At 40.7% G+C, this 13,611-nt stretch overlaps 1 protein-coding gene across 2 annotated transcripts in view; it reads left to right on the top strand.

Moving 5' to 3' along the window:
* Positions 1 to 13,611, top strand: part of GRID2 (glutamate ionotropic receptor delta type subunit 2) — a 1,754,345-nt gene that overhangs the window by 799,923 nt on the left and 940,811 nt on the right. For both annotated transcript variants that reach the window (XR_012236183.1, XM_073601045.1), the window contains exon 4: positions 9,096 to 9,301. Coding sequence is in view for 1 of the 2 variants with exons in the window: in XM_073601045.1 (XP_073457146.1) it covers positions 9,096 to 9,301 (206 nt within the window). In the remaining variant the exon portion in view is untranslated. The remainder of the gene's footprint in view (positions 1 to 9,095; positions 9,302 to 13,611) is intronic.

Raw genomic sequence — 13,611 nt, forward strand, 5'->3', positions numbered from 1 at the left:
GTGTTGGGCTACACACCTGGCTGTGCAGTGAAATGGGGGATTATAGCAGATCCTGAGTTGGCAGGCAACCATAAGGGGTTTGCCAGGGCATCGGGAAGGTAGGACTGAGGCTGGATTCTTCGGGTTGGGTGTGTAATTCCTGTAATTGTACTGGGCTCCTCTTCCTGGGGTCTGGCGCTGCTGGTGGTGGGCAGGTCTTCTGATCTTGGTCCTGATCTTGGTCCTGATCTCCTTATTCTTTTAGGAGGGACGGTTTCCTCCACTGATTTGGACTCTGATTCACTATCGTCCACTGGCTTGTATTCCGAACCAAAATCGGATGATGGGAACTCCCCACCGCTCTCATCATCCGACATGGTAAGAATGGCATATGCCTCCTTAGGTGCATAAACCCTTTGAGACATTATGGCGGTACTTATGGGTGGGCCTATGTGATGGTACTTCTAGTGGTACTGGTGGCGGCCCTGTGTGGTGGTACTGATGGCGGTATTAGTGGTGGGCCTGTGTGGTGGTACCAATGGTGGTACTAGTGATGGGCCTGTGATACTAATGATGGGCCTGTGTGGCAGTACCGATGGCAGTACTGGTGGCGGGCCTGTGTGGTGGTACCGATGGTGGTACTAGTGACGGGCCTGTGTGGTGGTACTGATGGTGGTACTGGTGGCGGACCTGTGTGGGGGTACCGATGGCGGGCCTGTGTAGATATACCGATGGCGGTATTAGTGGCAGTACTAGTGGTGGGCCTGTGTAGATATACCGATAATGGTATTAGTGGTGGTACCAATGGCGGTACTAGTGAGCCTGTGTGGTGGTAACTATGGTGGTACTGGTGACTGTACCGATGGCGCTATTGGGCCTGTGTAGCGGTACCGATAGCGGTACCAATGGCGGTATGGGTGGCATTACCGATGGCGGTACTGGTGGTGGTACTAGTGGAGGGCCTGATGGCGGGACTGATGGCCGTACTGGTGGCGGTACCGATGGCGGTACTGGTGGTGGTACCGATGGCAGTACTGGTGGTGGGCCTGTGACAGATGATAATTGTATCCAAACCAATGTAATGTGATGTGCTGTAATAATAAGGTAATATAGCTTAGTGTAGCATCACCTATAGCAGTCCCTGTTCCTATAAGCAAAGCAGGTAGTGAAATGGTATGTGCCCACCCCCAGGAATGCCATGTTCACTAGCCAGGAAATACAGGAGGCTAAAGAAGGGAAGAAGGGAAGAGTTCTTTTGGTTCCGTGGTGCAGTTGTCCGCAGACGATGGCTGAGACTGGTGTCTCACAGGAACATAGTCAGTTGGATGTGCAGATAGGTCAGTTCCGTGAAGGCAGAGAATTAGTAAATAAACAGGCAAAGGATCTATCCAGGCAACAAGCAGAAATATGGTCAATAAACAGACCAGGATTAGTACAGGTGGCAAGCAAAAACAACACTACATTGATGTGGTGTTGATCAGGAACACTGTTGCTGCTTGCACTTGTCTCGTGACACTGGGGACTAGTGTGGTAGCTATCAGGAACATGTCTGCTGGCTTATATTGGTCTGGTGACACTGGGACTGGAGGGACAACAAAAAGCAACACCATTTATGACTTGCACTAGTGTGTTGACACTTTGACTGGTGTGGCGGTGAAAAGGAACACTGTTGGTGGTATACATTGGTCTGGTGGCACTGGGACTAGTGTGGTGGTGGTCAGGAAAACTGTTCTTGCTGCACTAGTCTAGCATGGTGGCAATCAGGAACACTGATTCTAGCTACACTGGTTTGTCGACACTGTGGCTTTTGTGGTGGTGATCTGAGAACTGTGACTGGCTGCACTATTAGGCTTGTTCACACATGAGGTTGGAGAATGGGAAAACTTTGCAGTTGAGCCATGGTTTTACCACTCCTCAACCACTACCCCTTTAACTGCAAAGGCAGCAGCTGGGGGTGTATACATGTCACAGTGGCTATGCTTTGCTTCACAGCTGTAATAGCAATTATACCCCCTGTATTCCTGCTGATTATGGCCAAGAGATTAGGGTTGCTGGGCTGGGTCCAAAGGGTAAATCAGGTGGTGAGGAGGAGGTGATTCAAAGCCCTCTCATTGCCTGTCAAATGTTTTCTGAAGAGCCATTCAAACATGGATGGCTCTTCATACAGTAGAGCATTGCACCTGTGAATAAGTCTATATGGTGACACTATGACTGCGGTTGCAATAATCAGGGAAATGGCTACTGTTGTGGCATGGGTTGTGGTTATAGGTACACTGTGAGTGGATGGCAGTGATTATGGAAAATGACTGGTGACAGTATGTAAAAATAAGATATATATATATTATATATATATATATATATATATATATATATATATATATATATATATATATATATATATATATATATATATATATATATATATATTGTTATTTACAGTTGTTTTCATATTTTTTTTGCAATTTATTTTACATACTGTCACCTGAGTAGTGCAGTGTCACCATAATGACGCTGTACTACTGTGGTGGTGTTTTCAGGATTTTTTTACGTTACAATTTCTTAATACAGTGATGATGGCTTTTATTCATGATTCATTGTTTACTATTTTGAATCATATAGCTGAGCTGACAAACTAATTCCTATAGGAGTTCTAGTCCACAATTTCACAGCCCTTTTTACTACAACCTTTCTGTATTAAGATGTTAAACCTCTTTTCCTTCAGTTGCAAGGAGTGCCCCCTTGTCCTTTATAATGACCTTATAGAGAATGACTTTATAGAGAATCATTTACATCAAGTTCACAATATGGAACAGTATGTATTTACTGTACAAATGTTGATCATATTCCACTTTAAACACCTCTTCCCCAGGGAAAAGACATCAAATCCAATGAATATTTCCTCGCAGCTAAGGTCTTCCATGCCTCTTACCAATTTGATTTGCACTCCTCTTCTCTCTCCAATATACTTTTTGTGAACCAGTACTCAAAATTGGTCTTCTTATTCCAAAAGAGGTTGTACTATGTATGTATGTTTGTACAGAGGCCCATTATGTTTTTTTCTCTCTGGAGACTATACCTCTTTTAATACAAGAAAGTCTTTTTTATTTGCTTTCAAAACTGCAGCTGCACATTACATGTTGTTAAGTCTGTGATTAGGGATGAGCCCAATGTTCGTGTCGAACGTAAGTTCGACTTGAACATCGAGTGTTCGCCTGTTCGCCGAAAGCTGCCGGAACACCTTTAAAGTCTATGGGACACTAACATGAAAAATCAAAAGTGCTAATTTTAAAGGCTTATATGCAAGTTATTGTCATAAAAAGTGTTTGGAGACCTGGGTTCTGCACAGGGGACATGTATCAATGCAAATTTTTTTTTTAAAAATGGCCGTTTTTCGGGAGAAGTGATTTTTTTTATGCTTAAAGTGAAACAATAAAAATGAAATATTCCTTTAAATATTGTGCCTGGGAGGTGTCTATAGTATGCCTGTAAAGTGGTGCATTTTTCCCATGTTTAGAACAGTACTACAGCAAAATGACATTTCTAAAGGAAAAATTGTCATTTAAAACTGATCGCGGCTGTAATGAATTGTCTCGGCAATATAGATAAAACTCATTGAAAAAAAGAGCATGGGATCCCCCTCAGTCCATTACCAGGCCCTTTGGGTCTGGTATGAATATTAAGGGGAACCCCAAAGCAAAATGTAAAAAAAAAATACGTGGGGGTCCCCCTAAAATCCATACCAGGCCCTTCGGGTCTGATATGGAAATTAAAGGGAATCCTGTGCCAAAATGTAATGTATCCAAGCACAAAACCTGGTAGGCTGCAGGAAAAGAGGGGGGATGAAAGAGCATCCCCCTCCTGAACAGTACCAGGCCACATGCCCTGAACATAGGGAGGGTGCTTTGAGGTAGCCCCCCAAAGCACCTTGTCCCCATGTTGATGAGGATGAGGGCCTCATCCCCACAACCCTTGCCAGGTGGTTATGGGGGTATGTGGGCAGGGGGCTTATCAGAATCCGGAAGCCCCCTTTAACAATAGGACCACCAGATCCCGGCCTCCCCCTGTGTGAAATGGTAACGGGGTACAAATGTACTCCTACCATTTCACAAAAAAGTGTCAAAATGTTAAAAAAGACAAGACACAGCTTGGGACAAGTCCTTTATTAAAAAATGAAAAATAAAAATGTCCCACGATGTTCATTCATCTTCTTCTATCATGCCACCCGACTGACCGTGTGACGCTTCTTCACCTTTGACAGTTCATATATAACTGAGGGTGACATTTGTACCCCGTTACCATTTCACACAGAGGGGGAGGCCGGGATCTGGGGGTCCCCTTGTTAAATGGGGCTTCCAAATTCCGATAAGCCCCCCACCCGCAGTCCCCCACAACCACTGGGCAAGGGTTGTGGGGATGAGGCCCTTGTCTCCATCAACATGGGAACAAGGTGCTTTGGGGGCTACCCCAAAGCACCCTCCCCATGTTGAGGGCATGTGGCCTGGTACAGTTCAGGAGTGGGGGTGCTCTCTCATCCCCCCTCTTTTTCTGTGGCCTGCCAGGTTGCGTGCTCGGATAAGGGTCTGGTATGTATTTTGGGGGGAAATGTAATTTTGCTGTGGTACTGTTCTAAACATGGGAAAAATGCACCATATAGACACCCCCAGGCACAATATTTAAAGGAATATTTCATTTTTATTGTTTCACTTTAAGCATTAAAAAAATTACTGCTTCCGAAAAAACAGCCGTTTTAAAAAAAAATTTGCATTGATACATGTCCCCTGGGGCAGGACCCAGGTCCCCACACACTTTTTTATGACAATAACTTGCATATAAGCCTTTAAAATTAGCACTTTTGATTATTCATGTTCGTGTCCCATAGACTTTAACGGTGTTCGTGTGTTCTGCCAAATGTTTTGCCTGTTCTGCTGCAAACGGCACAGGAGAGTGTTATTCTCATCCCTATCTGTGATCTACCCAAATCCAGATCCTTCTCATCCATTGACTCCCTCAGCTGTTCTTCTCCTAGAATGTATGATGCATGCATGTTTTTAGACCCCAAGTGCATAACTTTACATTTGTCAACACTAAATCACATTTGCCACAACCCAGTTGCTCTAGCAAAATGTGCATTAATGTCTGCCTGTAAGTTAACTACATAGCTTGGTGTCATCTACAAACACAGAAACAGTACTTTTAATTCCAAACACTATATCATTTTTAAATAATTTAAAAGTAAGGGTTCCAACACTGAACCTTGGGTTGTACCACTAATAGCCTTAGTACAATCAGAGTAGGAATCAATAAACACGACTTTCTGAATACAGTCTTCTCAGGTGAACTAACACCTGAGATGAACTCCCTATCCCCTGGTCCCCATTACATTTACTTCTGTTGGTGATATTGTTTCACCATTCAGGCAGCCTGGTGCAACAGTCCTGGGGTTTGAAAACTGTGCTGTTCACCCTTTTCCCTAGAGATGCTAGGACATATCAAAACAATTTTGATATGTCAGAGCAGTCACGTGCCAGCATTGTACCAATCATAATGGCTCTGCGCTGGGCTGCAGGAATGGTGACACTGTATCACCCATTCATGTAAGTGCAGGGGGGACTAGGGGATGGGAAGGATGTAGGGTGTCAGTTCACCTTTTATTTTTTTTCTGAAAAGGTGGACTAACCCTTTAAGCTGGTTTTGTATCTTTTTACAGAATAGACTGAATTCTTTAAGCCTATAGACCCTAACTTTTACTATGGCCATCTCTGTCACAGGATTTAGCAAAAGTCCAATTATTCTATATCCACTTTGACACCTTTGTCTAAGTTTTTGCTTATTTTCTTATAAAATAAAAAAAAAATAGATTTGCTGGACAACTTTAGTCTTTCCTGAATCCATGCCGCCTATTACTTAGCATATTGTTTTCTAGCAAAAATGTATCTATGTGGTATTTTTGCAAACTTTTGAGTATCTTCTTGACTATAGAAATTAAACTAACAGGTCATTTTAAAATACATGCACCACATTGGCATTTCACCACTCCACAGCAAGTAATTAAAGAACTATAAAAATTAGAAATAATGGCTTTGAAATAACAGTGCTGTTTGTGGTAAGCTTTATTCATGCTGAAAACTATCAAACTGGAAGAACAAACTCAAATTCCCAAACAAGTCAATGTAAAAAGTTTAGTCTACTGTTTCATTTTCACAAAAAGATTGCATGCATTCAAAAAATGGCAGTGGTTGATCTCCATAAGGTATCATTGATAGTATATTGATATATTTGCTTTGGGAAGCAATATACATTTTGACAGAAAGCAATACATACAGGAGCCTCTATCAATTGAAACCCATGAGTGGGCTGGCAGGCATGGCTACCTGTGTTCTAGTCAGGCTGACTACATTGTAGAGAATGCTGTAGAGAGTGTATGGCATTATCTACACTGACTTGGAAAGCACAGCGGATTACATGACAACTACAATGCGGGATATATTTTGCAGGTTTTTTTCTTCATGATGATCCTGTAAGAGCAGGCACCAGGAATAATTGTGATATATTATTTCTGCTAAGTGGCAGCTGAAAAAGTGCAGGGAAGTGATTTAATATGTTAAACAGAATGAGTGATTTGATTATTTGGGTTCACAAACCCTTTGGGATCTACTAACTTTGCTGTGCAACTGTCTTAAACTTTCACACAGCTCACATTTAATCCTGGTATTTTGCGTAATATGTTTACATTCTGTGATTGTCTAATCCAGTGATCTCCAAACTGTGGACCGAAGGCCAGATGCGGCCCCTTACTTGCCTTTATGCGGCCCTTGGGGCATTTTCCCTCCCCTGATACAAGACACTATTCCTCCAACTAACACCTGCAATGGGGCATAATTATTCCCACTGATACCAATAATGGAGCTCTATTTCTCCCACTGACACCAATGATGGGGCACTATTCCTCCCACTAATGCCAGCGATGGGGCACTATTCCCCCACTAACACCAATGATTGGGCACTGTTCCTACCACTGACAATAACAATGGAGCACTATTCCTCCTACTGACACCAACAACAGGGGGCACTATTCTTCCCACTGACACCAGTGATGGGACACTTTTTCTCCTACTGACACCAACGATGGGGCAATATTCCTCCCACTGACACAAACAATGGTGTTCTATTCCTCCTACTGACACCAACAATGGGGTACTATTTCTCCCACTGATACCAACAACAGGGCACTATTTCTTCTACCAACACCAATGATAAGGTGCTATTTTTCTTATTGATACCAACAACGGGGCACTATTCCTCCTACTGAAACCAATGATGAGGCACTATGTCTCCTACTGATACCAACAATGGGGCACTGTTTCTACCACTGATAGCAATGATGGGGCTCTATTTCTCACCCTAATACCAAAGATGCATTGTTTATGCCCACTGACGCCAGGACATTTTCTACTCCCCATGGCCACAGCCTGGCCCCCCTAAAATCTGAAGGCCAGTAAACTGGCTCTTTGCTCATTAAGTTTAAAGACCCCTGGTCTAATCAATATAATGGCCTAATGCAGTATTTTCCTGAAAAGACTGCATTATGACCACTAGGTGGAGCATAGAATCATTAGAAGTAAACATATTATACAAATTATTGGGATTATTCATAACAGATGTGAGAATGCTTGAGACATTGAGACATGCTTGAGACATTCCCACAGCATTTCTTTTATAAACATTTTCCATTAGATCTGATTTATTACTATGGATTTCTGTACTTTACTAATTGTGCTTTACACTACATTATCATAACTTTACACTGTATCACCAGTATAAAAGCTTCTACCATTCACCATTTATTACAACACACCGAAATACTATTAACAGGGTACCCAGCAAATCATTTATGTAAGGTACACTAGCAATGTTTAACACCATTTAAAAGACACATCATTTGAGTAGATCTTTTATGACATTAGAGACAATATATTAAAGGAACTGAACAGATAACAATTATACCAGTATTGCTTGTAATGTAATTGCCTTGATGTGAAAATAATAATTATAAAGTAGATCTGTATTAGGTTATTACCAACTATCCAATATCCAGGTTTTCGTATTTTGTTTATTCCTGGCAGATAAAAAAAACACCAATTTATGTAGGTATTCATTACATTTTTTTTTTTAAATAACTAGTGTAAGCATGTGAAATTGATTTAAGATTAGTCTCTGTGTGGTAAAGTTGTAAACCTAAATCAATTGTACTGCAGTGCTCATGCGCTAATAATGAGGACAGGAGCTGGAGTTATCAGTCTGCTGCTACTCCTTAAATGTCCATTTACATGCTGGGGTCTGGTAAAAACCATGATATTACTTTCCTGCAGTTGAGAATGGGCATGTCTTCAGGCTTACTATACTGCCTTACAGGTTTGTGTAAATCTCTGTAGTGAATGGACAGAAATTTAAATCCTTTGGCAGGTAGAACAGCGCTCATATACAGTATGTTTTTCATCTGTGTAATTAGCTGTTTACTAGGCATTCAGATTTAAGTACAAATAGCATAAAATAATTGTAAAGGATAAAAAACAGTTAATATTTTTCAATATCAACTAGGTTTCTAAAAACTTAAATAGTTTACTTGCTCATGACATAGATGTGCAATGGAAAAAAAAATGTCTGTGAGTGGGCTGATACTGCTACAAATACCCCTTTTTTGACTATTCCTGTGCAAATGATTTTATTGGCTGGATAAGGATACTGCCAACATTGGCCCAAGATCAAAAATAAATAAAAATGGATGAATACTCAAACTTGGTAAGATAGTCGTATTTTCTGGTCCATCTCTATGGATGCTTTTATACCTGATAGTTTGCATTATCAAAAACATTAATATCTAGCATAAACATTTACCTATTTTCTTCCTATTGAATGAATTGCATTCAGAGACAGTGATGAAAGAGTTGTAGTATGAGTCCACTTGGAAGAGGCTGTACAACACAATTGAACATATGTGCAGCTTAACCTTCCATTTCATGAAATTGAGCAAATTGACTTTCCAAACCAGCCTAGGCATTTAATTGATGTCTTTCTGTTAACTGATTAGCATATTGATGGACTTTTGATGTTTCTAGATATCCGTGGAATACAAGAGTTTTTGGATAGAGTATCTCAGCAGGGAATGGATGTAGCTTTGCAGAAGGTGGAAAACAACATTAATAAGATGATCACAGGACTCTTTGCTACTCTACGCATAGAGGAGCTAAATCGCTACAGGGACACGCTGAGAAGAGCCATTCTCGTTATGAGCCCAACAACTGCCAAATCCTTCATTACTGAGGTAAGAAATAACCTAAACTGTTTTTATGGCTGCTTGTTACTATCTTCATTGTTTCAATTTGAGCTCATGGTGCTGCGGCTAACGAGCCAGTTTAGTACAAATGTATATACCAAAATAAACACTCTTAATTGTGCTCTTAGCCTAACCAGAATATACTTTATGACGCAGACAAATACAAGTACAATATATAGCCCTGACAAACATGTACATTTATGGTAATGTGCAAACTTTCAAGGATGATAAGTTGGCTGCTGTTTGTTCTACGAGCCATCTTTCAAACAGACATCTTAGGCAATGAAGGCACTAGATATTGTAATTTACATTAAGCAATATGCACAAAACAAGAAAGATTAGAACACTTCCAAATTGAATTTCCAGAAGCAGCCTGCACTTTCTTACAATATTTTATTTTCTTACAAGGATTGGTAACAAGCTTTTCATTCAAGCTCATTAATAAGACTGAATATTAAGAAGGTGTCCTGGCTCAAGTATAGCTTAATGGGTCACTTCAAGGACGCTCCATGTAGTTGTTTTAAGTGCTTTCTAGAAATAAATTGATTTCCCTTGTGCTGTATATTGGAAGACATATATCTTAATAGTCCAGGCATTATGTGCACATGCATAAATTCCATTTTATGGTCATTTACATATAAAAGTGTATGTGGTGCTTCCAAGAACCAAGGGTAAACATGCAAAAAACATCTTTCACAATTATTTTGAATGGCAATACAGCTCCTTTTGTAAAGTCAAATATTGCGTTATTTTTAATAGACTATACCTTGTTATTTGTTTAATAGAAATATAAAGGTCACTGTTTCCAAAGTGATTGAATGTGATTGGGGATTTTTATGAATCTAAAGTAAGATCTTACTACATCCGACTGACTTGCAATACAAATTTGTCTTAAAAAAAGCACAAGAGACAAAACATAGAGGTAAACTATGATATGATACATGATGCAATAAATATAACAAGCAGGTCAAAACAGAAGATCTACTTATGAATCTGCAAACAACACAAATCAAGAATAGTTGAAGATTCTGAGAAAGTTGCTTTCTCCACATTAAAGCTTGGTATACCTGTAGTGAGGTAACAAAGTCCAGATAGAGCAGTTTGCAAAGGTGCAGAATCATCATAAACAAATCAGCATTAATGCCATTCTCATTTGAGAGGAGAAATAGATTAATATGGCTCCACACCCAACACCCATCAACAGAGGAGCAAGGCAGCTGAAGTGCAGGACTATGGTCAAGTCAGTCAGCCAAGAGTCAGGTAACTTTCAACTAATCAGCAAATCTGTAGAAAGTGCTTTTTTTATCCAAAAATACTGGAAAAAGTATAACAAACAGTAATAAAGAACAAGACACAATGCCAAGTAAAATATCAGTACTCTGCAAGGACAGCAAGGTATCCTGCTGCTAAAGTGTTAGCCGGGGTAGAAGCTAAATGAAACTGATGATGTTGGTGGGAAGAAGGCATCTTCCATTTTCTAAAAGGTTTAATTGGAGTCCAGGCAGGAGATGATTGGTCAGGCCAGCATTTTTACTTCACAGGAGAGAGGCAAAGGGCCTTAAGGGACATGGAGAGATAGGCAGGAGTATGGAGAATGTGCTCCTTACTATTCTTCTGCACTTAGAGGTGAAATAGGCACTTCCAGTGATAAGAGCAGGTGTGCATCCTGAAGCCAGGTGAGCAACAGCAGCAGGTGGCATTTAAACAGGATGTGGCAAGAGACATCCAGATATAGTGTGATCTGGGCACCATCAAGCTCTAAGGTAACTCTCCTTCTTTCTTTAGTGAGAACATCCTCTTTTTCTTAAAATTGTGAACCCGGCAAGTTAAATTTCCTCCATCACTGGCCAACCTAGTACAGTGTTAATTATACCTGTCAATGTCAGTTTAAACCCCTGCAGGTCTAGTTCCCTCTGGTTCCCTCCGGAATGTCCCACAGCCATAAATTGTTCTGTCAATCTTCAAGGTCATCCATATGGTGCCACAGTTGCTGGTAATTACACATGTTGAGTATATGTAGTGATTTCACTATTCTCCAGACCATAGCACAGGTCAGCCATGGCCCTCTTATGATGTTTTTCCAAGCTAAAAAACATACTTGGTGTCCTTCTTGGTGGAAAGCAAGGCAAGGTATTGTTTAAGCCTGCAGTGAAATGCTGGGTCATCAGAATCCCACCCAATTTTAAGCAGGGTGTATTGCTCTAGTAAAGCATTGGAATCAGGATAGTCAGCCTTCAGAGGTGGGGAAAAGCTTCTGTGGAGAAATCTGCTCCCTCATGTGCCATTTTGTTTGTATGTATGGCACCTTGAGGCACACCAGCATGATGGAAAAAGGTGTATAAATTCTTTCTAGTTTCAGGAACAGTTGGCTTGCTTGAACTCCTACTTCTCACCTCACTATACCACATGCCCAGCAGATAGAAGTTGATGAACAGTATCCCCATATTTTTCCTTGTTCTCTCATTCACATATGTTCCTGGCCATAGACAAAACATGCCCCAACCCAAGCATGCTTTGATCCACTTGCAACCCTTTCACTATGACTAAGGTTTGCTTGAGTTCCATGCAGCATATGACTGCTAAATACATCGCAGAGCTGCTATTTTAATGAAAAGTTGACAATGTGAAAAGTGTTAATAAGGTCAACATAGTGGATAGGTTTTTGTATATAGAGTGTGTACAGCTTAAACATGATCAGCAAAAAAAAAAAAAAGATATTGGTCATTATAATAATGTGAAATTACATTGCTTTTTCCTCTCTGATGATCTACTGGTGCTTTATAAAGAGAATTAATTATTTTGTTGTTGTCTATTTTTTTTTTGCTACTTCCCTCTTCCATGCCTGATCTGAGGGCATTTCAATTGTTGAGCAGTGGCAGTGTTTAGTTGTCACCACCCCCTGTTTAGTGAGCATGTTTTTTTGGTGTGTCTGTCATCTGAAGATGTCAGTTACACAGTCTGCTACCCATTTCCTGTGTTTGAACAAGTGCTGGTTGCACAGCACTGCCTGTGTACACTTCCAATCCCCAATGCTATATGTTGTTGTACTAAAGGGCTTGACATGTCAAGGAATCCTAAGAGATTCTGTGTGCACTTCAGCTAATCAGGCCCCTAGAATACACTGTGCAGCGTGCAGTGCAATGTGGGACGCTCGGCAGGAGAACAGCCCGCCGTGTGCCCCGAAAATGTGGCAAATTCAGCTGAGAACCAATGCTCAGCCCGAACAGATCACCCATCTCTAGTTTTAGGGTTGAGATTTAGGCTCTTTATTTTATTTTTTTCAGTTGAGCGAGTTGTATTTTGTTTCAATCTAATTTAGCAAGAGTTTTTTTTTATTTTGGGATAAGCAGTATGAATACGTCTAAACTGCCCTTCATTTTCAGCACATTACCAAATACTTGTGCTGTATAATTTAGTGCACCAAATAAGCACATTGTTAAGTGTACCAAAGCACTACATCCTCAGTCTCACTATTGCCATAGTTGGTAATAAAATTAGGCAATGCCCTGTATTAATGATAGGAAGGCTTAGTATGAGAGGCAAAGGTTCTGCAAGTACAGCTAGTAGGAGGTGAGCAGGTTCTTTATCTGTGAAAGAAAAATGTGCCTAAATTATATGACTCATTTTTCGAAGTGGGGACCCATCCACTATTGGGTGTCCAGGCTGGATTACTGACAGCAGCTCAAATTCTTATTTCATAATAAAAGTCCCTTGGTCTTTCCCTGTGAAGTTTTGGCCTAAATAAATGTTTATTTACTGTGCATTGAGTTTGTGCAATATTTCTAATTGAGTACTGTTCGTGATAATTTTTTTTTATTTGCACTAGCATATCATTTTCCAGGATTTAGAATGTTTAAATAAGACCGGCCATAAATGGTTTGAATTTTGGCAGGTTCAGCAGGAACTGAATGTACCAAGGCTGAATGTACCAAGTTGATTGATCGATCGACTTGGGTACAACCAGGCTGCCAGATTCGCTTGAGATTATTGCAAATGGCTACTATAGCTGCTAGTGATATTCACTGTCTGCGTTGATGGGGGAATCATGTGTATTTCTTTCCTGCAACCCATTGCTGCAGGAAATAAATTTGCACCATCTATGGCCTGTCTTATGCCATGTACACACGAGCGGACTTGCCAATGGGCTAAACTCCGTCGGCATTTCCGACAGAAAGATTTAGAACATGATCTATATCTGAGTCAGTCGGAAAGGCCGACAGAAAAAGTCAGATGGGGCAAACACACGGTCGGAATGTCCGACCAAAAGCTCCCATCAATTTTTTTCTGTTGGGAAGTCC

Source organism: Aquarana catesbeiana, linkage group LG01 (assembly GCF_042186555.1).
Source record: "Aquarana catesbeiana isolate 2022-GZ linkage group LG01, ASM4218655v1, whole genome shotgun sequence".
In the NCBI taxonomy this organism is placed as follows: Eukaryota; Metazoa; Chordata; class Amphibia; order Anura; family Ranidae; genus Aquarana; species Aquarana catesbeiana.